The 26263-nt window shown below is 45.5% G+C and overlaps 1 protein-coding gene across 15 annotated transcripts in view; it reads left to right on the top strand.

Moving 5' to 3' along the window:
* Positions 1-1615: 1615 nt before the first annotated feature.
* Positions 1616-26263, top strand: part of LIMCH1 (LIM and calponin homology domains 1) — a 326428-nt gene continuing 301780 nt past the window's right edge. For 4 of the 15 annotated variants that reach the window (XM_042936505.1, XM_042936504.1, XM_042936501.1 and 1 more), the window contains exon 1: positions 1620-1763. In XM_042936505.1, the coding sequence (XP_042792439.1) occupies positions 1668-1763 (96 nt within the window). In that variant the 5' untranslated portion in view covers positions 1620-1667. Of the gene's footprint in view, positions 1764-26263 lie in introns of all 15 variants that reach the window. The other 11 variants (XM_042936508.1, XM_042936509.1, XM_042936507.1 and 8 more) reach the window with 4 other exon arrangements.

The raw sequence follows: 26263 nt of genomic DNA, 5'->3' as shown, positions 1-26263 counted from the left end.
GGGCTCACCTGTGGATGCCCATGCAGTAAAACCCCACCATGGCCTGACCTCACCTCCCCCTTCCCCACCCCAAGTGTGGCCTGGCCTGCGTCTCCCATGTTGTCACTCCCACTTGGTTCCTTCCCCAGCACACTCCAGGCATGCTGGCCTTCTGTGGGCTCCTTGACCCCCTCCAGGCTCATTCCTATCTCAAAGCCTGTGTATGCGTCTGGAAACGTTTCCCCAGATTGCTGCGTGGTTAACATCTCTCCCATTCATGTCCCCTCATCACCTCATCTCGTCAGAAAAACCTTCCAGGATCATCCGTTGGGCTCTCAAGCAAAACAGAAGGCATGCTTCAGGAGACTGGCTGAGGGAGTTTATTAGGACACCATTAGGAGGAATTGGGCAGGGTGGGGAAACCACAATAAGATGGGGAGGCCTCTACCACCACCTGGCCTGGGGAAATAGGATGGCACAAGAGGAGGCAGGGAACTTTGGAGAACCCAAGGACGGGCCTCAGACAGAGCTGTGGTCCTCAGGGGATTGGTGCAGCCCATCTGCTTCTGCGGTATGGGGCAGCTTAAACACTCCTCCTCCCTCTCCTCCAACCCCCCCCCCCCCCCACCTCCTGCCTCCCTCCCATTCACGGAACCTGGACACCCAGATCGGATCAGCCTCTCAGATGGAGGATGGAGAGGTAATCAGAAGTTAGCCAACGCTCTCTCTTCCCAGGTCAGCGTTTATCTTCTCTTTTACCTTCTTAACATACATGACTCTCCACAATTACCTTATTTTGTTTTACACGTTTATTGTCCCTCCCCCCATTCCCTCTAGAATGTAGTTATCTTAGAGGGCATAGATTTCGGAGTTTTTAATTTTTCTTTCTTTTTTCATCTCTGGGGCCCCAGCGCCAACCTCAGTGTCTGATATATAGCAGGCGCACAGTAAATATGGGTTGAATGAATCCAAAGACTGGGTCACAAATAGCTCTCTTGAAGAGAAAAGGCTTATAAGGGTCGTTTTTCCTTTTTCGTACAGAAGGACCGGGTGAGTGAACACTCCGGAGCGCCAGGACCGAGGCCGCACCTCTTGCCCCCACTTCCGCGGCCGGGAAGGACGGCAGGTGCGGCCAGGCCACTGCCCGAGCGTCCTCCTGCCCCGCTGCGGCCGCGCCGCGCCCCCGGGGACGTGTGCGTCACGGTGGGCACGCGTCTCCCAGGTGCCGCCAGACCCGCCCGTCCGCAGCAGGCCCGGCGCGGGGACGTGCGGGGCGGCTGGCCGAGTCCCTCTCCAGGCCCCGTTGCGGGCAGGGAGGGAGACACCCAGTGCTCCCTCGTGGTTATTTTTAGTCGGTAGCTGACACCCTCCCCCCGGAGGGGGGGGGCGAGCCGCCCGAGAAGGTGGGGAGAGAGGGAGCTCCCGGCGCCTCCGCGCTCGCTCCCGCCGGGGACTCAGGGCGCGGCGGAGCCCGAGCGGCGCAGGGAACAGCTGCCGCGGCGTCCTCCGGCAGCGCGCCGCTCTCCTCCGGGACCTGCGCCGGGCGGGGGCGGGGCGGGCAGGGGAGGGGAGAGCGAGCGAGCAGGCGGGCGGGAAGGGGCGGGGAGCGCGCTCCTGCGGCGGCAGCGGTGGCGGCGGCCGTCCTCATCCCAGCGGCCCAGCGCTCGAGTGCACGCGGGGCTTCGCAAATGGCTTGTCCCGCCCTGGGTCTGGAAGCTCTTCAGCCTCTGCAGCCGGAGCCGCCCCCCGAGCCCGCTTTCTCCGAGGCGCAGAAGTGGATCGAGGTAGGTGCTCGGGACTGGCGGGAGGCCTTGCAGGGGCGTCCGAAGCCACCTACCCGCACACACGGACGACAGGTCCAGTCTCGCCTCCCCCCCCCCCCCTACTTTCTTTTGCCAGCTGCTCCGGGTCATCCGCCCGGGGCCCCGGGCGAACTGCGATGCCTGGCACGGGTCTCGGGCGAGGGTGGGCGCGAATAAGGGACGCTGCAGTCTAGCTGCGCGCGTGGATAGCAGAAATCGGGCTCCTGCGCCTCCATCCCTCCTGCCTGCCAGCCGCGCAAATCTCAGCTCCCGCCGCTTCCACGCGGGGCCAAGGGAAGCGCTGTGCCCGCAGAGGCGCCGCAAAGGCGCAGGAAGCGCGAGACCCAGAGTGCTGCGGGCGCCGCATTTCAGGGGGTCCTGCTCACCGTCCTACCTTCTGCCTCTTGACGCCCCCCGCCCCCCCTCAACTACTCCCGAGCGGAGTTGGCAGTGTCTCCACGGAAGCGCGTACCCACCGGAGCTTCTGGCTGTATTCCTGGCAGTGGGTCAGGTGTGAGCCTGGCATAGAGCACAGGGCCGGCAGCCTGCAAGACCCACCTGCGAGCGCGCCATCCGCATAGACGCTGCCTAGCCATTGGCAGCTCCCACTCCATGCCAGAGGCGGTGGGGCGGGCTCCCAGGGGCCGGGTACCCGGCCCCGCTGCATATTTCACTTCTTAAATGACTCGGTGGCAGGCCAGGGAAATCACTGGAGCTCTCGGCTCAGTCCGGGAAGCGCTCGCTGGGTGATCCTGATTCTCGATGTCTATCTGTAGATGCAGTTTGGTGGCCCTGCGCTCTCGAAATGACGTGTCTGCTGGGGATCAGGACGCTTGGAGGGCGCGAGGGGGGAAAGGTGACCCCCTGTGATCCGTGCACTGAGCCTCTGTTTCGCTGGACCACCTTTCTGAAGGCTTAGCGGAAGGCAAATTTGACCCTTTTTCTCAGTTACAGGCAGCCCTCCTTGCCGATAGTTCAAAGGAAGAGAGGTACCGCTAAGTCATTGGCCCAGCAATGGTGAAGCCTGTTCCTACCCAGCTTGTCACTCAGTGACATCCCCTGTGGCACAACAGTTCTCAAGATGCTGCTGGGGTAACAGCGCTACATGGTACAGATTTGAACCTGCTGAGCTGCCTGCAGAAACCACCCTCACTTAAGGCTGCCCTAATGCTCCAGCAAGGGACCTCCACCTCACTGGGTTAACCTGCCGCCCGCAGGATTGTTAGGCAGAGTTTAGAAACATCTATTTAAAAATAGGGCTAAAGAAACAGAAGAATAAACTCAAGGCTTTTTTGATAAAAACCCCAATCATATCTCTCTTATGGCTCATGACCAGATGAGAAGACCACTCGGGCTTTTAATTTTTGGTATGTGGCTGGAAAGGCTTGGGGCGCGATGGTGCTGTCTGTGCTGCCCCCAGGGCACACAGGAGACATATCCGTGTTCGCTGGCTTATTGAGAGTTGGAGAACTGTATTTTTCATGTTCTTGCACTTTAAAATTCTCAGGCGAGATTTTGGATGTGGAGAGTAGGTAAGGGGAGGGTATCAGGGCAGGGCAATCTTGCAATTCTTGAAGGCAAGTGGTTTATCTTCAATATCCTTAATCTAACATTGATATAGCCTACTTTAAAAAAATGTGTTGTAGTATAAATTACATGCAGGAAAGTGCACAAATCTTTTTTTTTTAATTTTTTTTTACATCTTTTATTTATTTTTGAGAGACAGAGCACAAGTGGGGGAGGGGCAGAGAGAGAAGGAGACACAGAATCCGAAGCAGGCTCCAGGTTCCGAGCGGTCAGCCCAGAGCCTGATGCAGGGCTCGAACTCACAAACTGTGAGATCATGACCTGAGCCGAAGTCGGACGCCTAACCGACTGAGTCACTCAGGAGCCCCAGGAAAGTGCACAAATCTTAAGTGCACATCTCCACGAATGTTGTCACGTGTATATATACACAATTATAGTCCCCACCTAGGTGGAGATCTAAACCGTCTCCTTCAGCCCAGAGGACCACGGTCTGTTTTTAAGTGGTGGTGTACATTAGGCTACATATTTATTATGCAGGGCAGGATATCAGCTTTTGTCTTGGTTCCACTCGTTTTAAGAAAAGAAGGGCTTCCTTAGGAAAGCAGAGCCCCATTAGGCCCTGTGGACGGTCTGGCATTATTCGTCCTACCTTACCAGTATGCCAGTTTGAGCCTGCGAAAACCGAGGGTCGCGCGTGCCTTTAGGACCAGGCGCTCCGCTCTGCGCGTGCATTATTGAAGCGGCCTATCTCCTTTCAATTGCGGAGTTCGGTTTCTGGGAAAGGAGAGCTTCCCCTCCCAGGCTGTATAAAAAGGTATTTGCTCCAGGGAGAGATAGTGACCTCCCCCTTTCCTTCGCGGAGGTTCCTCTTGAAATGTAAATGCCGCGTCTACAAACCCGGGGAACCCGGGAGCAGTAACAGATGGTTTTGCACGCAGTTGCCCGGTGAACAAAGATTCCTCGGCTAATATAGCAATAATGTAGCACTCAGAGCGAGCTGAATTCCTGGATGGATCGTTATCTCGAGACAATTGCATCTCCTTTAGGGGCCCCATTGTCTTCAGCGACATCCTCATTGGTAGGGCTTTGTTTTTCACTTTTGTTCCGTCCGTGATTAAATTTCCCACAGGCGCCCCTCCCCCCCTTGAGTGGTCAGGAATTTCACCCTTTCAGAAGAATGTTCCCTTGGGTGCAGCAGGTTAATCAACAAACTTTGCAGCTTGTCTCTCCTCCTCAGTCCTTGGTCTTCCTTGAGTCATGGGTTGGCGAGAAAAGGTTCATTCTTAATAAAGGCTTGAGGAACAAGCTCCATGAGATCACTTGTTAGTGAGGAATTTCTCAGCCTTCAGCCGGGGCTGTTGGAAGGCCGGGTTACTGGCAGGAAACGGTGGCCTGGGAACTGATGCTGCCACCTCAGCCCACCCCCAGTTTCTGCCTTAGCTGGCAAAGGTGAAAACCCTGATGGGGGTCACAGACCATGTGGGAACAGCTCCGTAAGGCGGTGCCTCTTTTTATAGCTGCATGTGTTCATGTGGGTTTAGGGCACCCCTAAAGGAGACAGCAAACTTCCAGTATTCATTGTGGCTACCGGCAGGCAGGAGCCTAACTTCCTTCCAGATTCCTTTTCTAGAAGGCCTTCCTAAACAAAGGGGCAGCCAGGACAGCACTGGGATTAAGAGGTCAGACTTCGGAGCTGGGGAGTCTGGGTTTGAATCCTGGGTCTCTTGCCCTCTAGCTGCGTGACCTTAGGCCGCGTTTCCTCTCCTTTTGGTTCTAAACATTTTCTTTGAAAGCTAGCTCTATTTGTTAAAACATAGTGTGGAAAGCATCTGTAAAACAGGGGCACTAATCATAGCTTGCCTATCTCTAGTGTGAGTGTGTGAGAATTAGATGAATTAATAGTTTTTAAATGCTTAGAATGGGACCCACTATTAGGAAGTGTCGAGTAGTGGTTGGCATTATCTCCATTACTACTGCTAGAACCACGACCATCATCACTACTAACATGATTAACACTCCTATTACTGCTATTATTGTTGTCTTCTACAGCTGTTTTGAAAGAAAATCTTCAGGACCCTGAGTTTCTTCCCGTAAAAAGTGTAATTCAATCACCTACCGATCTCATGCCGTTATTTACCTTGTTAGCTCTGAACACCTGGCCTAGAACTTAAGTAGATGCTCTGTTAACTTACATTCAAAGAGATTTAGGGATCAGAGCAAAACCAGTAATGTGTACTCATAAAATGATCCTGGTAGTCCATTAATGCTTAGAAAATCATTCCTCAATACTGTGTTGAAAATTTAAGCTTAATGCAGAATCTTTGTTACTAACCACTAGGCAGAGTGCTCAATGCCTCTCCTCTGGCAGACGACCCAGTAGTTAGGTTATTAGACACATAGTGGCTGTCTGAATATTCATCTCAAACATAGCACTGTTTTGTTCACTAAAGTTGTACCTGCGCCTGCTGGGAAGAAGGAGAAATCCCCCCCTCTAAACAAAGAAATCCCCCTTCCTTCCTTTCTTTCCTTTTTTCCCCTGATGATATTTACTGACTTACAGGAGTTTGTTAGCAGGTAGATGATTCTAATTTTTTTTTAGTAATCAAGACCCCCCCCCCCCCTTTGCCTCTCTGCCCACAACAATATTTATCTGTTCTAATCTGTAGTTCTTCTCTGCAGTGCCAAACACTTTCTGGAGAAACAGATGTCCCTTCAACTTGGTTTCAGTTATGATTTGGAATAGGTTGCCAGGTCTTTGAGGAGGGGTTGGAAATTTCAACCCAACTCAGCCTTGCTTGCTTCTCAACTCGAGAAGTCTCTGGACCCCTTTAACTTTAATCATAGCATGCCCCTGGGGCTTGGTGCTGAATATAATCTTATTTGTGACCTAATCCGTATTTCACAGGAGTGGGAACTAGTGCCGGGAGGGATCAGTTCCTCATTTTGGGTCATTTCCCCTGTCCATATACAATTGTTTTCTTATTCAACTGGGACCTGAGTTTGAAGATTAAAAGCACCGAGGATACCTTAGCTCTCCAAGACTGAAAGATGTTATATTGTTTGGCAGTGGGGAAAATTTATGAGTAGTCTTTGAGAGAATCTAGCATTTAGCGGCCAGTAATATATGACATTTGCAATGTAATGACAAGTGAACATGTGCCATAAGTTATATAGTCGTTCAAATTCTCCACCTCTTAGGGACCCCATGAGTCTTACGTCTTTTTACCACAGCGAAGATGTAACTTTGCACATGCTTCTCCAGCATTGCCTGGAGACCTGAGGAAGAGGAAGAAAACCTTTGCTGGCTCGATGGAGAAAGGAGTAGGGGTCTGAATGGATATGTAAATTAGAGCAGGCAGCGTCTTTCTCACAAGGACATTTAAATAATCTGGCCTGTTTGTATGCAAGGGCTGCTGTGACACAAGGTTGTCATGTGGTAGGAGCACAGAGAGGTCCCACAGATTTGGGGAAAGGGGAAGCGGAATAGGAGGTTGAGCGGGTACTTCTTGCCCCAGCATCTCCCCGGAAACCGAGTTTGCATCAAGGGAGCTCCAAATGCAAGCCTGAGCTCTGGTCACCAGGAAGGGGTAGGGTGGGACGTGTGTTCCCAGCGACTGGAGCCCTTGGCCCCCTGCTCTCCGCTGATGCATGACAATGGAGCCGTGATGCAGACATCTGGCTGTGATTCTGTGGGTGGCAGTCAGTGCTAGGTGGGACCAGGCAGCTCCTGGAAATCAGCCTGCCAGCTTCTCTTTTTGCTTTGAATCACTCTGAAATTTAAGAGTGTTATAGTTAGGAGTACCATGGTAGTGATGATGATGGTAATGAAACTGAGGCTCATGATGAAAAAAGCTGATACTGAGTACTTATTGTGTGCTAGGTGCTGGGTTAAAAAGTCTGTGTCTGCATGAATCCCTTAGAAGTAAGTACTATTATCATCCCCATTTACAGATGAGAAAATTGAGGCTCTAAGAGATTTGGTATCTTGTCCAAAGTTAAAAGTAAGTTGGCATAACTAGGACTTAGGCACCGTTTCTAACTTTAATGAATATCTATATCTTTAGATACCTCAAATCTATAGTTGAGGAAATTGGGGCTTTCAGGAATCAGGGAACATGTCCAGAGTCACCTAGTCAGTAAGAACTTGTTCGAGTCAGGATTCAAACCCAGGCTGTCTGACTTTGCAGCCCTTGTTGTCTGATCCTTATGTTGCTTCCCACATTAGGACCGGGTTTAACAACTCCTGTAAGGACTAAGCATCCTGTTCCTCTGACTGCAGAAATCTCCCATTCCCCCACCCCATTTCCCTGTAGGTGCGGACAGGATGTGGATTTCTGAAGCTGTGGGTCCCTAGACAACTCCCATGGGTGGTCTTTTTCAGCTGCAGGACCTAGGGGCTCTCCTCACTTGGACACACCACGTGTGGGGTGTAACATTGGTGGGGAGCAGGAGACCAAGGAGGTGCACTATGGAGGCCCTCAGGTGAGAAGTATCAGGCTCCTCACCTTTGCCTGCTGCCTTCAGACCTCACGTTGCTAACGTAGGCATTGGAGTTGTTTGTGGTTCAGGATTGCTAGAATCTGGTTTCTGTCTCCTGTTGTCACTGCCACAGCCCACAGTCACTGTGCTGAACTTTTATTAGGGCCAAGTGGCCAATAGGTAGGTGAGAAGGTTTTAATTTTTTTAAAGCTTGCTGATTCATTATCATATGCTTGTTTAAAGAAGGCAGTACCAGAATATTATGTTTACGATCTTCAGGACCACGGCTCTCTCATTACAGTTTTCTCCCCAGTGCCTGTTGCACAGTGGGACTGAATAAATGCATAGTCTGTGTGTGCTTTTAACAGTATCTAATGGAGAAGGTGCACTATTCCATACTTTAGATTCCCCAGAGAGTTTGAGCCGAGACCCGTGTGGCCTGTTTTATTTTCCAAAGATGGGTGCGAAGCGATGTCTTTTCTCCGTGCTGATGTGTTTAAGCGCTGTTGGCGCATCCGTCTGAGGCCTTTACCACAGCTCCTTCACCTTCACCTGGGAGTGCTCCCATCTGGCTAGGATCGCACCTGGGAACAGCTTCGTTGTTGAGTTCAGCCAGGAAGCAAGTCCTTCCGAGAGAGGAGCTTGTCAGCCTCCCCTGGAGGTATCCCTGTCCCATCCCGAAGAACCAGAGGGTCTGAACAAAGCAGCTCTGTGACTTCTGGGAATCTTGGCAGGTACTCAGCATCCCTGTCACCTCCCTTGCAGTCTAACCTTAATCGTTCTGGCCTTCATTTTCATGGGTGAGGACTGAATCAGTTAACGCTGGTTGATCTTTGACTAAACTACTCTCACTGGAGCTAGGTTTTCTTTTTAAGGCCCGTTTGCTCTTCTGTGGTTCAGAAAAATGTACAGAACAATTTTATAATATTTCCCCTCATTTGTTCCTAAGGATGTGTGTGTGTTTACATCTGAAGCCAAAGAAAGGTCTCAGATATGGTCTTTTTGGGGTGGAGGGTTGGGTGGGAAAAAGGACAATTTCAGTGAAGTCAGATGAGGAAAGGAAAGGATAATAGAACTTTGTTTTTAAGTGATTGGGAAATATAAAAATAGCCTAAACTAGAGGGTTACTAGATGATACAGGGGAAAAAAATAGTTCTTAAAAAATGACAAAATATTTTTTTTTAATTTTTTTTTAACGTTTATTTATTTTTGAGACAGAGAGAGACAGAGCATGAACGGGGGAGGGTCAGAGAGAGGGAGACACAGAATCTGAAACAGGCTCCAGGCTCTGAGCTGTCAGCACAGAGCCCGACGCGGGGCTCGAACTCACGGACCGCGAGATCATGACCTGAGCCGAAGTCGGCCGCTTAACCGACTGAGCCACCCAGGCGCCCCAAAAAATGACAAAATATTGGAAAGACTTCTGCCTGGACATGTGGAGATGTTATATCTCTCTCTGCAAGGAAAGATGATGTCATGGAGTTCAGTGCTGCTGTGGTAGAATTCCATGTTTGCAATGTTGAAAACAACACTCCCCGAGAGATGTCCTTGTGCAGCTGACCCTGACGGGATGGCCCTTGTATCTCAGGGAATTATCTTTGGCGTAAGGGAAAAAATGAGGTGACATAGTCATAGAACATGGACTTAAGGAATATCTTGGTGGGTACCTTTTCTCACTAAACTCATACTATCAGCAAAACTGCATCTTATATCTAGCGTGGGACCTTAAGAACAAAATATTGGTTAGGCTGAGAAAGCTCCATGTTTCCACGGCTCTGCATTCTGCCTGTGCTAGTAACTGTGGGGTAGCTAGTGCAAGATGCAGCTTGGACACCTGGTCAACCATAGAATTTAGAGCCATACCCCACCCATCTATCCCTAAATAGCCCATTAGGAGGCCATGTAAGAATAGACCTGCACTTGTTCTTTTTTTTTTTTTTTTAAGTAAATGTCAAGGGCAAGGGCTTGTGGCATTTTTATTTCCATGACCCAACACTGTTATAAAAAATCCTCAGCCTTATTTTCCTTAACAAGGGATTGAAGTTTCATTTATTATGCTGAGTACACAGCTCTCTCTTCCTTCCCTAAGAAACATTTAAAAAAGAATGATATTCAAACAATTATCTTATTCTAATAGGAAACTGAACGAAGGCTAGGATAGGCTCAGCCAGATGGTTTCAAATATGAAAATAATCAAATAATTATTTGGGACACTTGGCTCTCATTTGTAAGTTCACTTCAGTGTAAACACTAAAGATAAGCATTAATGGTGGAAATAAATATCAGTGTGTTAAAGCGTTTTAAATGAATTAAAAAATTTGTTTCCTGGAAAGTGGTTACTAAGCTCCAACAATGTGCCAGGCATAGTGCTAACAACCAGGGTCAGGTGGTGAACAACATACCTCGACTTCCCATCTACATGAAATACGCAAGGTTGTATGTGTATGAGTTGAGCTTGAACAATAAATACACAATTGCAAATTGGGGTAAATACTATGAAGACAAAAAATGGGGGCTTAAGAGAAAAGTATTTGAGGTGGACAAGGACTCAGTGAAAGTAATTAAGCGAAGACCATTGAAGGGTGCTGAATGGGGGAATTAGTTGGATACTGATTTATTGAAATAAGAGCTTGCATGCTTTCATTGTGATTATGCTTTGAGTAAAGGTAGAATAGAAATGCCATTAAAGTTCTCCAGATGTATTGAAGGTGCGTGTATGTGGAGGGGAGGGGGCAGGAAAGGGGGCTGAGTAAGAGTTCTTGAATGTTCTTGCAGGCCACTCAGAGTAAGGTTTGCATGATGATCACTGTACCTCTTAGACCCAGGCACTGAAAAATCAAGAACTCTTCTAAGAGAAGTGACAGAGAGGATCTTGGGATTTCTTTTTTCAGCCTGGACTCTGGAATTAAAATTCTTCTAGAAAATCTTATAAAATTCTTCTATAAAAGCCGTACCTCACTTTGTGGTAAGAAGAGGCTTGCAAGAAACCTGCCTGCCTTTTAGTGAGTAAGCAGAATGATTTTGTATGAGAATTTGGGTGATGACCTACACATGTCCTTTAACTGAGGAACTTGCCCCAGACTCCTCTAAAAGAAGGAACTTTCTAAACTAATAAAGTTATGTGCCATTTGGGAACCCCAGAAATTGTAAACTCTGGAGGTCTGTGACTTTGGTTTCTTTAAACCCTTGAAACCACCATCTCTAGACCCCCTTCCTCATGGTTCAATGTGGCTGCTAGAGACTCATCATCACATCATCTCTCCAGAAAGTAGGATGGAAAAATGGAAAATGAAGACTACATCCTTCCCTGATAAGATGCCTTTTAGACAATTTTTCCTGATACTTCTGCTTGTATTTTATTGCCCAGATTTTCAGTACCATGGCCACTCCTGGTTACAGGGAAGGCTGCAGTGTCCTCAGGTCATACTCTGGGTTCTGTTACTCAGAAGAAAGGGGAAAATGGCTCTTGAGGTAGGGGGACCCTGGGATGTCCTTTCTTCACTTCTCCAGGGACAGATCCTTTCCAGACAGAGCTTCAATATGTCTGCCTCTGAAAAAGACTCCCTGATTCCTCTAAGCCCATTAATCCTTCCTTCTCTGTGCAAATCTGGCGTTTAGTATTCTGTTAGAAACGTTGTCATGTATCATTGTAACAAATGTATGGTTGCCTGGGATCTGCCTCCTTTGATAAACCCCAGAGCTCTTGTGGACAAGGACTGGGTTTTCGTCCCTGTCCCCACTCCTCCTCAGTCTGCTCCCCACTGGAGCCCCGTGGCCACATTACCCACGGCCTGAAAAGTTTCTCAGGGAGCCTGTGCCCGGCTACAATTGCCTGATTGGCACTTGGACTCAGCCGTGGCAGAGAAAATAGACTCTGTTGCTGCCCTGACAGGAAGCAAAGCTTTTTTTTTTTTTTTTTTTTTTTTTTTTTAAGGCTGATTAAAAAAAGCAGTTTACCCAGTGGTTGCCTGGAGACAGTCAGTGATTGGACACTTGGAAAGTGATTTCACTGTTGGCTCTTAAGCAGGTGATATCAGTTGAAGGAATGACTTAGGAGGCCAACTTTCTCCTCAGGTTGGATTGGACCGATGTGGGGCTCACAGTTCCTCTCTGCAGGGATGGAGAGCAAACATCTCTGTTCTTTAAATAAACATGCCCCCGGCATTCTGGCCTGGGACTCTCCTCTCTTCCTCTCCCACCTCAGAGCAATCAGTCAGCTTCCTCTCTCTTACCTGTTGTGGGGGTCCAGATAAGTCCCACCTCTTAGCATGAAAGAAAGATCAGAGTACGTCTACTTACAGGATATTTTTTTAAAAAAAAAGGCACTGAGGAATTTTTATTACAGTGGTGGCCTGTATGAGTTCTTATTAGATAGGTATTTTTAAAAGGAGAATACCCCATAAAAACTAATGACCAGTAGCTGGCAGTAAAAAATGACCATGGCTATGACCATCAATTGTCATGACCCAATGGAAACCCCGAGAAATAGCATCCTCTCTGCCTTTCCTGCAGAAAATGTACAAAGGACCTTTTGGAGCTGAATGTTGTCATCGGCCAACAGATGTGGTTGCCGCCTGTTTCCACAGAGACCTTGCAAGATGTCATAAATAGGAGGGGTGGGTGACAAGTGGAGCCTGATTCATCATGTTGCAAAAGTTGACAGAATGTGATAACATCAAGTGATAAAGTGGCGAGTTCAGTGCCAAGGAAAATAGTAATAGTTAACATATTTCCAGACCACTATGTATGTGCCTGTGCCTAGTCTAGGCCCTTGTTTGAGTTAATGGGATTATACTATATGTATAGTATATCTATACTATATATATAGTATATCTATATTGCATAATTATAATTGTATAAATTATATTGTATAAATATAATTGTATATATATCTATAGTATATATGTATAGTGCATACAGCACACCTAGCATTGTGCCTGGTACATAGGTGCTTCTCAGGTAAGCACCATTTTATGCCCATTTTACAGACAAGAAAACTGGAATACAGTTACCTGATTTGCCTGGTATCATACAACTAAGTGGCAGGGTTGGAGTTTGTACCCAGGCAGTCCCATTCCAGAGCTTAAGCTTGGGCTAGTGACTGCTGTGCTCCAGAAGAAAAAGCAAAACTTCTAAAAGTCATGATCCCAACTAACTCTCTAACCAAGCAGGTGACCTGCCCTCCCACTCTCCCTCCTTTCCCCTAAACAGCTGTTTATTGAACATCTTCTTTGTGCATGGTGCTATTAGTTGCTAGGAAACAGTTTTGTCTGTGCTAGTAATTTGCAGTGGTCTTACTGCTTTTTTTCAGTGTTCTGGTTACAAAATTGAATGGGATTTGAGCCTTCTGCCTGAAGTCTCTATTTCCCATAAGCCCTGTTATTTTTTAGTGTGTGATTTTGCAAAACACGAGGTTGGCTATTTGTCTTACTTTGGGACATTATTCATTCACTTTCAGGGATGTGTGTATTGTTTTGCAATAGAAAGACTTGGATCTTAACGTTTTATACAGACTTACTTTCTTTTCACTCACAAGCTCTTGCGTACAGCTGTAATCTGGGAATCTGGGATCTTGGGTCATAAGGAGACTTTTTTTTTAGGAACTTCACATTTCCTATCCACTGTCACAAGACCTTGGACACTCGGCAGTATGTGAGACACCCGTGGTTGCTGCCCTTGTGCGATTATATTTCACCGTGAACACAGAATTCTGAGCCCAGAATTCCACGTGTCATACATGTTCAGAAAGGGAAGAGCAGGTCTTGTGGATCGTGGAGAAGCTGGGACCACCTTGGGCCTTAGGCAGGCCTCTGAGGAAGGGCTGTTTAGGCTGAGACCCAAAGGATGAGCAGGAACTGGCCAGGCAAAAAGGAACAGGATGTGTGGAAGGGACAAAGGAGCCCATCGAGGTGCCGTAGGTAGTGGAAGGACTGCTCGGCCCTCAGGCAGAAGGTGTCTTCAGTGCTGCCTGGCCCAAGCCTGGGGCCATGGATGGCTCTCTCTGGAAGCTCAGATCTTCTTCAAACTCCCGCAAATTACCATAGTCCATGACAAAAGTTTTTGAAGGCTTGTAACCTGGCTGGCCCTGTTCTAAGCATTTTACTTCCCACCCATCCTGTGAGCTAAGTTCAAACTCTTTTTAATTCCCACTTTATAGAGAAACAAGTGACGTCACACAGTCATTAGGTTGTGGAGCTGACCTTCAGACCCAGGCAGCCTGGCTGGTAACCACTGTGCCATGGGGTGTGATACAGGCTCTTCACCAAGAGCATCCTTGAGGGATAGTGGCGAGGGGAGCGTAGTGAGGAATGTGGGGTGGGGTTGGGGAATGCCTAAGGATGCAGGAGGCCAGTGTTGGCCTTCGACATGCTTTCGGTATTTTTGAAGAAATCTCCCCAAATGAATCTCATCACCCACTACACTGCTTGATAGTTGGTGCCACCTAGAAAGGAGAAAGAGCTTATCCAAAGGAGGTTCCAGGCATGTCCCCAACTCTACATTCTAATGCATATGGGGACTCTGGGCCCCTAGTGGCCTGATGGACCCTGTTGTTCTGATATGGTAGGTACTGTTCTGATATGGTGGATCCCCACTTCAGAAAAAGCTGACTCAGCAGCAAAATGTTATCAGTAAGGACAAGGATTCCCTCAGCCTTTCACTGAGCTGTGCATTATGGGGCTTTATGCTCAGGATTTACACAGTGCATCCACACCTGTCCTACACTATCCTGGGAAGTCTAGGCTTTTCCTGTTGAGGGCTGGCTGGGCAAGACCGAATCCAGTCCTCAAATTCTCTTTACGCCCTCTGGGCAAAGGAAGGAGACCCATCCCTCTTCTGTGATCACCAGGGGAATAGATGAGTTGATTAGCTTAAGCTAAACAGGGTCCACCCTGGTCCATCTCTAACAAAGATTCCGGCTACTACCCAATAGCAAAGTGCTGAATTCCCTAAAGTCAAGTCTGGGGAAGTAGATACCAACATTTTAATTAAAATGTGATAGTATATAGGAATGCATACACAGGGGTGGAAAGACTATAGGGAAAAGCAAGGACATTTTTTTTTTAAATAAAAACTCAGAAAAGTGGCTAGTTCTTGGAAGTGAGCATGAGGTTTGAGACTTTAAAGAAGGCTTTAAGAGATTGTTTTATTCCTGTTTTTATAAGACTAGACAAGGGTCAGTTTTAAAGATGTCATTGAGGGGCGCCTGGGTGGCTCAGTCAATTAAGTGTCCGACTTCAGCTCAGGTCATGATGTCGCGGTTTGTGAGTTCGAGGCCTGTGTTGGCCTCTGTGCTGACAGCTCAGAGCCTGGAGCCTGCTTCAGATTTTGTGTCTCCCTCTCTCTCCCTGCTCATGCTCTGTCTCTCAATAATAAATAAACATAAAAAAAAAAGAATAGCAATTCAGGAATTTAGTGTTGCAATAAAGTTGATTTAAAAAAAAATAAAGATGTCATTGAATGGCAGGCGCTCAACCCAGCATCTCACTGGTTTTCCTAGCATTGGGCTTTGCGCTGGCAGCTCAGAGCCTGGAGCCTGCTTCGGATTCTGTGTCTTCCTCTCTTTCCCATTCACTCTCTCAAAAATGAATAAACATTTAAAAAATGAAAAAAATAAAAAATAATATAACCCATACAACTCAATAGCAAAAACCCCAGACAATCCAATTAAAAAATAGGCAGAGGAACTGAATAGAGATTTTTCTTTTTCTTTTTTTCAATATATGAAGTTTATTGTCAAATTGGTTTCCATACAACACCCAGTGCTCATCCCAAAAGGTGCCCTCCTCAATACCCATCACCCACCCTCCCCTCCCTCCCACCCCCCATCAACCCTCAGTTTGTTCTCAGTTTTTAAGAGTCTCTTATGCTTTGGCTCTCTTCCACTCTAACGTCTTTTTTTTTTTTTTCTTCTCCTCCCCCATGGGTTTCTGTTAAGTTTCTCAGGATCCACATAAGAGTGAAACCATATGGTATCTGTCTTTCTCTGTATGGATAAAAAAATTGTGGTTTATATACACAATGGAGTACTACGTGGCAATGAGAAAGAATGAAATATGGCCCTTTGTAGCAACATGGATGGAACTGGAGAGTGTTATGCTAAGTGAATAGAGATTTTTCCAGAGAGGACATGCAAATGGCCAACAGGTACAGGAAAAGGTGCTCAACACCACTAATCATCAGGGAAATGCAAATCAAAATCATAATGAGATATCACCCCACACCAGTTAGAATGCTTATCATCAAAAAGACAAGAGATAACAAACGTTGGTGTGAGGGTAGAGGAAAGAGAGCCCTTGTGCACTGTTGGTGGGAACGTAAATTGGTGCAGTCACTATGGAAAACAGTATAGAGGTTTCTGAAAAATTAAAGATAGAATTACCATATGGCCCAGCAATTCTACTTCTCGGTATATATCCAAAGGAAATGAAAACAATGAGAAAAAATATTTGCACACCCATGTTTATTAAAGCATTATTCACTATAGCCAAGATATGGAAACAATCCAAGTGCCCATCAATGGATAAATGGATAAAGATGTGATGTTTGTGTATGCATACACACATGCATGCACACACACATGCACGCACGTGCGCACACACACACACACACACACAGAAATATTATGCAGCCATGAGAAAGAAGGAAATCCTGTCATTTGTGACAACATGGATGGAACTTGAGGACATTATGCTAAGTGAAATACGCCAGACAGAGAAAGACAAATACTGCATGGTATTACTTACATGTGGAATCTTAAAAAAGAAAAGAATTTTAAACTCATAGAAATAGAGAGTAGAAAAGTGTCTGCCAGGGGTTGGGGATGGAGGAAATAGGGAGAGGTTGGTAAAAGGATACAAACTTGAAGCTGTAAGAAAAATAAAGTTGAAGATCTAAAGTATAACATAGTGACCATTGTTGATAACAGGTGTTGTATCACTGACATTTGCTAAGAGTAGAATTTAAATGTTTTTATATATATATATATTAATATATATATAAATATATATATTAATATATATAAATATATATAAATATAAATAAATAAATAAAATATATATATATTCTCATATATATGTTGTCATATGTATATTTGTATTTATATAATGTATAAAAATAAATATGTGAGGTGAGAGATGAGATGAGAGAAATTCTTTCACAATGTATACATATATCAAATTATCACAATGTGTGCTTTAAATATCTTACAGTTTTATCAATTATACCTCAGTAAAGCTGAAGATAAAAGAATATAGAAAGATCCATCCTGGGTACTCCTGTTTTCCTTTCTTCCCAGTGTATCTGGACCTTTCCACTGAGTTATAAAACAGCTTTTAAAAAATGTTCAAAATGAAAGTATTCGATACCAGCATCTGATTTGTTTTCCCCATTTAATTCCATGTTCCTCAGGTAACAATGTATTTTTTAAAGCCTGAAGCCTAGAAATAGCAAAACCACACAGTTGCTATTTGCTGGATACTCTGGCTGGAGAGTGTTGGGCTCCGGGCCTGTGCACTCCCCAGGCATGTGGGGCCCTTCTAAAAGTGGAGAGGCGGCTGTTGCCCACTGATCCCCTGGTTGAGTGACCCAGATTGGCACAGCGCAGCTGGGTCCTATGCAGAGCCAGCACGGGAAGGAGGAGTGTAAAAATAAAAACTGGTTGGACAGCTTAGATGGGGTCAGGATACTTGAAAGCTTACTGACCACTTTGCTAGTCCTTGATCCGATTTTCACTTCATTGTAATATTGTTTAGAAGGATGGTTTCCTAGTTTCTTAGATTTGGTAAAATAGTTTCATACAGCATAGCAAAATAAAGCCTGGGTTACTTTTTGTATACATAGAAGATATGTTTTTGGGGGCACCTGGCTGGCTCAGTCGGAAGAGTGTGCTACTCTTGATCTTTGGGTTGTGAGTTCAAACCCCATATGGGGTACAGAGATTACTAAAATACATACATACATACGTACATACATACATAAATGCATACTTAAAAAGAAAATGTTTTTTTGTGTTTAGAGCCTTTCCCCCTTGATATGAGCCTCTTATTTATCTCATTATTCAAGATACAAGAATTCAATAAACTTTGTTTCCAAAGGCATCTCTTTTATGGAGTTACTCTTTGAAATAAGATCTCTCTCTCTCTCTCTCTCTCTCTCTCTCTCTCTCACTCGCTCTCTCTGTTTTGGTTAATACAATGAAATGAGCCTGTCATTATAGAGTGTTTTTTAAAAATATAGTTTTCTTGGGGCGCCTGGGTGGCTCAGTCAATTGAGCATCCGACTTCGGCTCAGGTCATGATCTCACAGTCTGTGGGTTCGAGCCCCGCATCAGGCTCTGTGCTGACAGCTCAGAGCCTGGAGCCTGTTTCAGATTCTGTGTCTCCCTCTTTCTCTGACCCTCCCCTGTTCATGCTCTCTCTCTGTCTCAAAAATAAATAAACGTTAAAAAAATTTAAAAAATATATATGGTTTTCTTTGTAACAACAACAAAAAATGAGTAACAGTGTTTAAATACGGTGTCGATTATCCAACCAGAATAATTTTTCAATCCTGCCATTCTTTTGGATTTTGACATTTGTGTTTTTAAAGTGTGAATTTGCTAGTTTTTAAAGCTCTTGTCCCTATTATTAGAAATATTGAGATTTTTAGGAGCACCTGCGTGGCTCAGTCGGTTACGTGTCCAACTTCAGCTCAGGTCATGATCTACAGTTCATGGGTTTGAGCCCCACATTGGGCTCTGTGCTGACAGCTCAGAGCCTGGAGCCTGCTTCAGATTCTGTGTCTCCCCCCTCTCTGCCCCTCACCCTCTCTCTCTCTCTCTCTCTCTCTCTCTCTTAAAAATAAATATTAAAAAACAAGAAATATTGAGATTTTATTTTTGGCATTTGACCAAGAGATTTTTTTCTTTTAGTGTTTTCCTCAGTTTTCCTCAGTTACTGATAGCTTTGAACTATGTGAGATTTTTTTTCTTCCATCCTGTATGCTTTGTGGCTTTTAATGTAAACCTTTCTCTGTGATCTGTAGATTAAAATTAAATCTCCAAATGGCCTCTTGCAATAGAGTTATAAAGAATATTAAATATTTATGTTTAAAATATATGGGAAATACGTGTATAAGTTATTTAAAAATGACCTTAAAATACCTAATAGAGAAACATTTCTGAAAAAGATTCTTTTTCTGCAATGTTTATATCATCCTGCTAGCTTGGAGTAAGAGTTCTTCTAAGAATTTCCTTACATTTTTCACTCATTAAGTTATTCATTTACAAAAACCTAAGGGACTGCTAATGGCTCTGAGTGTCTTTCTGGGGTGATGGAAGCATTCTAGAATTGGGTAGTGGTCATGATTGCCCCTTCATTTATAGTACCTAGTGAAAGTACTAAAAGATTCTGATATATACACTTTAGGAGGGTTTTATGGTATATGAAATATATCTCAACAATGTCAAGAGTTCTGAATGTCCTAAGCACTGTTCTCAGCCTTCAAGACATGTAAACAAATTAAGACTTCTGTGTATGTATTAGTCAACTCTTGGCACAGTATTGTGGTGTAACAAACCACGTCCAAAGCTCAGTGGCAGATAGTGATGCTTCTTTTTTCTTGCTCACGGATCCAAGGGACAGCTGGAGTGGTTCTGCTTCAATCTCTGGGTTGGCCACATTCAGCTCAGGGCTGTGGGTTGGGTACAGGTCTGCTTCTCGTGTCTCTGTGTTCTCCTTGGATCAGAAGCAAGCGAGGGGATGTTGTCTTCGTGGCAAATGAATGACAGGTGCACTACAGCACAGTCAAATCATAAATGGCTTTAAAATCTCCACTTGCTTCACATCTACTCATGTTGTACTATCAAAGCAAGAAACGTGGCCAGGTCCGGAGTCCTGGGATAACGAAAGACATTCTAACTTACAGTGGGAGGGGAGTGGAGGGAATATATGGTGAATAATACTTCAGTCCATCACAAAGTATTAGGAAGCAAGTTTGTGTATGTTTTCTTGGAGCCACAATGGAAGAAGTGAACATTTCTTCCTTGGCAGGGATTGGCATCTTTGAGGAGATGGGTGTTGGGTTGAGGCATGAAAAATAAGCAAATATTGATATTTGGATGAGAAAGGTAAGAGTGAGGAATGGTGAGAACAAGGGCTGGAGAAGACCTTCTAGATTGTGAGAGTGGCTTAAGCAGAGGCATGGAGGTTTGTGGGAGCAGGGTACATTTAGATTAGCTGCATTGCTGGAGTACAGCATTTGCCATGAGAAAAGACTCCGGGTGATATCAATGAAGGCCCTGCGCATCATGCTTTAGGATTTGGTGCCGGAACTAAAAGGGCTGGGCTCCAGAATCAGACGGCCTGAGTTAAAAACTTGACTGTGCCATTTACGAGCTCTTTGACCCATGGGGAACTTACTTGGCTTCTGTGGAGACTTAGTTCATCTTCTATGTAATGGTAAAGGTATTCTCAGTGTCTGAGTCAGGAATTGTGGTTAACGTTAGAAAATTAATACATGTAAGGCCCCAATAAAGGCGTTTGACACGTGGTCAAATGTTCAATAGGTGTTAACTGCTATTCATACTTTAATATTGAATTTGGATTTTATCCGTAAGGCATAGGGAATAACTGAAACGTAGGGAAGGGACGTAATTATAGTATTTTTCAGGATGATGACCTTGGCGGCAACATAGGGAATGATTATAGAGGCCAGTGCTAAAGCAGAGGGGCTAGAGTTGTTGCAGGAATATAGACAAGAGGTGATGATGGTAACGACAGTGGGAGCGAATGTGAAGGATGTAAAATTGATGGAATTCAGTGGCTGAATGGATGTGGGAGGAAAGTGGAAAAATGGAGACATCGAGGGCAGCTCCTGAATATATAGCTTGGTTACCGGGGTGCAGTGATTTCCCAAGGTGGGGAAGCCTGGAAGAGGGGTGGTGTGAGGAGAGAGGATGAGTTCCGGCTTGCGTGTGTGCTTTGAGGACCCCGTGAGATATTCAAGAAGCAGGTCTGTGGTTGTGGGAGTTAGGAGGACAGTGTGAACTGCTTTGTTATCACAGTGGTTGCAGTGGCTCAAGGCTTGTGGGAGGCGTGAAAACAGAGAGGGACTGTAGATTACTACTTCATGGTGCCTGCCAGTGGAGAAGGGAGAGCAGCGAGGACCGAGAAGAGAGGAGTGTGGCCACGGTCAGATTTTTTTGGTTCTGCGTTTAAGGACGGGAGAGACTGGAACATATCAGAAAGCTTTCAGAGAAGAGAAGGGGAGCTACAGCTTATCTGACAGAGAGAAGAAAGGATTGGTAAAACAAGGTTCCTGAGATACACAGGGAGGGTATTGAGAGTATATAGAAACGTAAGAAGGGACATTTCTAGCTATTTGTCAAGAAAACTTAAAGTTTTGTGATGGTGCATAATCTTTGCTCTATAACAAATTAACCCAAAGCACAGAAGCTTAAACCAACACATATTCATTATTTCATTGTTTTTGTGAGTCAGACATTAGGGAAAGATTGAACGGATAGTTCTGTGTCAGGGTCTTTTTTGAGGTTGCAAACAGGAGGTTGGCTGGGGCTGCAATCACCTGACAGCTTGACTGGGGCTGGGAGGGCCTGTTGTAAGATGCTCACTCACGTAAGCAGGAGCTTCCGGTCTTTGCTGGCTGTTGGCAGGAGGTCTTAGTACCTTACTATCTAGGCCTCTCCGTGGGGCTGCTTGTGTGTCCTAATAACATACAGCTGACTTCCCCCTCCCCTCCTGAGTGAGTGACTCAAAAGAGCAAGGAGGAGGGCACAACTCTTACTGTGAATTAGCCTTAGACTTACAGGCTTCCGTATCTGCCACAGTCTATTCCCTAGAAATGAGTCACTAAGTATAGTCTACACTCAAGAGGAGGGGAATTAGGCTCCACTTTCAAAGGGAGGAGCTTAAAGAAGTGGTGGACATATTTGAAGCCACCACAAGTGGCTATAGAATCAGCATGTCCTTTTAACTCAGTGTTCATGTGTCGTGTTTGATATATAAAGGATTCATTATTAGATATTCTAATCTGTAATCATTAGTCCTAATCTAGTCTATTTGGATAAATGGTAAGCTTGGGATGTTCTCTCTAGATATGTCTTCTAAAATGAACCTAGTCTTTTAAATTATAAGGTTACAAACAACACCAAACAATAGAGTGATAGAAGAGCTTCCGGACCTGAATCTCACCCTGATGCAGGTAATCACTGGTCCTATGGACCATTTACACCCAAATCCACATTGCCCCCAATTTTGCTTAATTCTGGGGCCTTTCATTCAAATAAAGTCTTAGAGGAATTTGGGATATTCTCAAATTTTATTTTTTAAAATAAGCCTTCAATAATGATTCCCATGGCCCTGCTAGCAGATATCTCTAGCTCAGCAGTTCCCGGCTCGGGTTGCACATTACGGTCACTTGGGAGCTTTCGATTTAAAATGATCTGGATCAGGGCCTGGGAATTGTTAGTTCGTAACGGTTTCCCCCAAGTGATTCCAGTGTGCAGTCGGGGTGGAGAACCCAGCAGATGACAAAACAAGGGAGTAAGTTGCGCAGGGCAATATTGGCAGATGTAAGATTCAAAACTTATTTTAATGATTATTTCCGTGGGGGGTGTGTGAGGGATGTGCATCCAGGGAATATTATATTTTCTGCCAACAACATCATTCCTGGCTCATGTGATGGAATAAATAGTCAGTCTATCATGGCAGACGCTAAAGAACAGTCTGAAATTCCAAGTATCTGAGCAAATTTGACAACAGTTTCTTTAGGAGAATCTTCCTATTTTCTGCATTGAGTCACAGATGTCCCAGGGCATGTGCTTATATCCTTGTCACTGTCCCTTTTATGAATGCATTCATTTATTCAGTAAACACTTCTTGAACAGCTATCATGTGTCAGGACTGTGCAGGCAGAATAAGACATAGATGTTTCCTTCGAGTGAGCAATTCTCCATCCCAGTGCAGGAGACCAGCAGGCAAATAAGAGGCAAAGGAGCTGAAATTTTAAGAGCTGTTATCAAAACAGCCCAGCGCCTACCAGTCAGAACAGCCCAGTTACGGTGTACCAGCCATCGGCAACTGGTTTAGTGCATACCAGCTGTCTATCACCCCTGAGTGTAGGTAGCACAACATATGATATTTTAAATACGAAAAGAAAAGTGACAGCAAGAGAGAGCACAGAGAAAGGGGAACATATATAATTCCAAATTCGTGTTGCCCTTGTAGAGGGAACAGAATTCATATGGTTGACTGCACCGATGCTTCATTCTGTCCTGTCTGTGTATCCTTTGGCAAGTGACTGTAGTTCTTACTAGAGAGGTGGAGTCTGTCTCCCTACCACTTGGATCTGGGCAGGCTTTGTGACTTGCTTTGGCCAACAGAATGTGGCAGAAGTGATGATGTACCATTTCTACGCTTAGACTGTAAATGCCTTGCAAAATTCTGCTTGTTCTTGCTTCTCTGCCATCACTATGACAAGACGGCCAAGACAGCCTGCTGAAGGAGAAGAGACGGTGGACAGAGCCAAGTTGCCTCAGTTGATGGAGACCATCCTGGATCAGCTGATGGCCAGCCAACACCGACAGCAGGGTTTCTCAGCTGTGTCACTATGGACATTTGGAGCTGGAGAATTCTTTGTTGTGGAGAAATGTCCGTTTTAGGACATTTAGCTTCATCCCTGGCCTCTAACCTCCAGATGCCAGTAGCACTCATCCGCCTCTAGTTGTGACAACGAAAACTGTCTTCAGATATCCCCTGGGGGGGCAAAACTGCCCCTGATTGAGAACCACCGCTCTAGACTTAGGAGTGTGTCCATCCGAGATCAGCAGAACTACCTAACTGCTGACCTCAGATGCATGAGCAATAAGTACTTATTGTTTGCCATCGAAATTGGTGGTGGTTTGCTATGTAGCATTATTGTGGAATAGGTAGCTGATACAACGAGTTGTGTGAGTACACGGATGCATGAGGTGGAACTGGACGGTAATGAGTAGTCCCGTATGATAGTAGCACAGAGTGGGTTGCTAGGTAGAGTGGGGGTCAGTGTAGTAGACAAGGTTGAAAGCTGGGTTGGGAGCTGTATCCATGGAGACTTAAGGTGCCTTGGGAAGAATTGTGGACATGGTTATTTGTGCACAGAGGGGAGCCATCAGAAGTTTTATTTATGTGTTTATTATTTATCTGCAGCAGAGGGAACAGGGTTATCAGTCTATACTTTAGGCAGCAGTGGTGAAGGGAGATTGGAGGCTGGGGTGAGGGTTTTGCAGTAGTTCAGCTGATTGGTGCAGAAGGCCTGAATTAGGAGGATGACTGTGAGTTTAAAAAGGCAAGGATGGGGGCGCCTGGGTGGCGCAGTCGGTTAAGCGTCCGACTTCAGCCAGGTCATGATCTCGCGGTCCATGAGTTCGAGCCCCGCGTCAGGCTCTGGGCTGATGGCTCGGAGCCTGGAGCCTGTTTCCGATTCTGTGTCTCCCTCTCTCTCTGCTCCTCCCCCGTTCATGCTCTGTCTCTCTCTGTCCCAAAAATAAATAAAAAACGTTGAAAAAAAAAAATTAAAAAAAAAAAAAAGGCAAGGATGGTTGGGGCGCCTGGGTGGCTCAGTCAGTTAAGCGTCTGACTTCAACTCGGGTCATGATCTCACAGTTTGTGAGTTCAAGCCCCACATCAGGCTCATTGCTGTCAGCACAGACCCTGCTTTGGATCCTCTGTCCCCCCTCTTCTCCTCCCCTGCTCACACATGCTTGCTTTCTCTCTTTCAAACATAAATAAACATTTAAAAGAATAAAAAAACAAAAAAAGGAGAGGATGGCTGCCAGACACATTTGGGTGTAAGACTGATACAACTTGGTAACCCATACATTGCTGCCTTTGCAGATTTGGTTCCCTTGTGTGAAATGCCCTTTTTCTCCAGCGATCCTCTACTCAATCTTTAATACTCAGCTGAACACTCAGGGAGGTCTTTTGGTGAGGTCTTCTATGCCCCATCGTGGTAGAGCTCATAAGGCTCTTACCTCTGTTTTGTTTTGTTTTGTTTTGTTTTCTTCCTCATAGGACTATTGAATTTTCTACCTTATCATTTAATCAGTCGTAAGTCTGTCTCTTCCACATTATTGACTGCTAATTCCCTTATTAAGCATCTACTCTGTGTTTGGCTTGGTGCTTGGTGCTTGGGTATAACTGAATTAGAGAGGTATATGCTTTCTTGAAGCTTATGGCCTAGTGGAGTACCACACAGATAAACAGAAAATTACAGTAGGTGCTCTGATGAGAGAGATATAGAAGGACATAGGGGGATATAGGAGGGGCACTTAACCTGGAACAGAGGGTTCCAGTGAAGGCTTCTTGGAAGAATGAAATGGAAAAGAGGTAGTGGTGTGGGAGGTATTAAAGCCAGGGAACTGGGGGTTTTATGACTGGATTGAAGGAAAACGCACACATTTGAGAAACATACAGTTGAGCATAGCTTGACCATGAAGGGCCTTGTAAGATATGATCAAAGCTGGGTTGGGAAAAATCACTCCGATTCATTTTCAATCTTGGCTGCACATCAGAACCGCTGTATGGAACTTGTAATAATACAGATTCCTGGGTTCCACTCCAAACCTGTTGAATCACCACGATGTAGATATAGGTGTATGTCCATATACATATATATGTATATGTATATATTTAAAACCCCATGGTGATTCTGGTGTGTGGCCAGGGTTAAGAACCCTAGGCCTGCACTGGAGATGAAGGAACAGAGGGAAGGGGCAAGATCAGAGTCAGAGAAAGGAGTAATCTAGGTGGCTGATGATGGTGGCTCCAGCTAGAGTCGTTCAAGTGGGATTGGAGAAAACATACATGCATTAAGAGATTGAGAAGTTAGAATCCGCGGACTGTCAGGTTGATTGCTTGTAGGGAGATAGAGGATGTGGTTCATGGATGACACCCAGAATGACCACAGAGTGGTAGGTGGTGCTCTTTACTGATCTAGGAAATGTCAGAGGAGGAGCAGGTTTTGTGAGGAGGGTAAGGCTTTTAGTTTTAGCTGAGTTCGAGACACTCAGTGGAACCTTCACCTAGAATTGTTCGCTAGGTAATTTCAAGAGTCTGGAATTCAGGAGAAGTATCTAGTTTGAAGAACTGTAGATCATCACTGTATACCTGACACTTGAGGCCATGATAACGGGTGAGATTGACCAGGGAGTATGCAAAAAGTAAGAAGAGAATGCAAAGAACCACATCATTTAAAGGATGAGTAGAAGAGGAATGTACTGAGAAGCTAGGATAAGGACGTCTGAAATGCTGGTGGACAGCTAAGAGGGTGGAGTCCCAGAAGCCACTGGAAGACACGTTTTCAAGAAGGAAGGGGTGAGCACATCTGTCAGATGCTGCAAAGAAAGCAAACAATGAACTGAGAGTGGCCAATGGACATGACTCCTGAAGGCTGAAGTGTGGCATGATGGGGGAGAAACTTGGTTGCAGGGGGCTGAGTGG

The sequence above is a fragment of the Panthera leo genome, chromosome B1, assembly GCF_018350215.1.
Source record: "Panthera leo isolate Ple1 chromosome B1, P.leo_Ple1_pat1.1, whole genome shotgun sequence".
NCBI classification, from domain to species: Eukaryota; Metazoa; Chordata; class Mammalia; order Carnivora; family Felidae; genus Panthera; species Panthera leo.
Note: the sequence above shows the minus strand (reverse complement) of the source record. Positions and strands in the feature narration are given on the sequence as shown.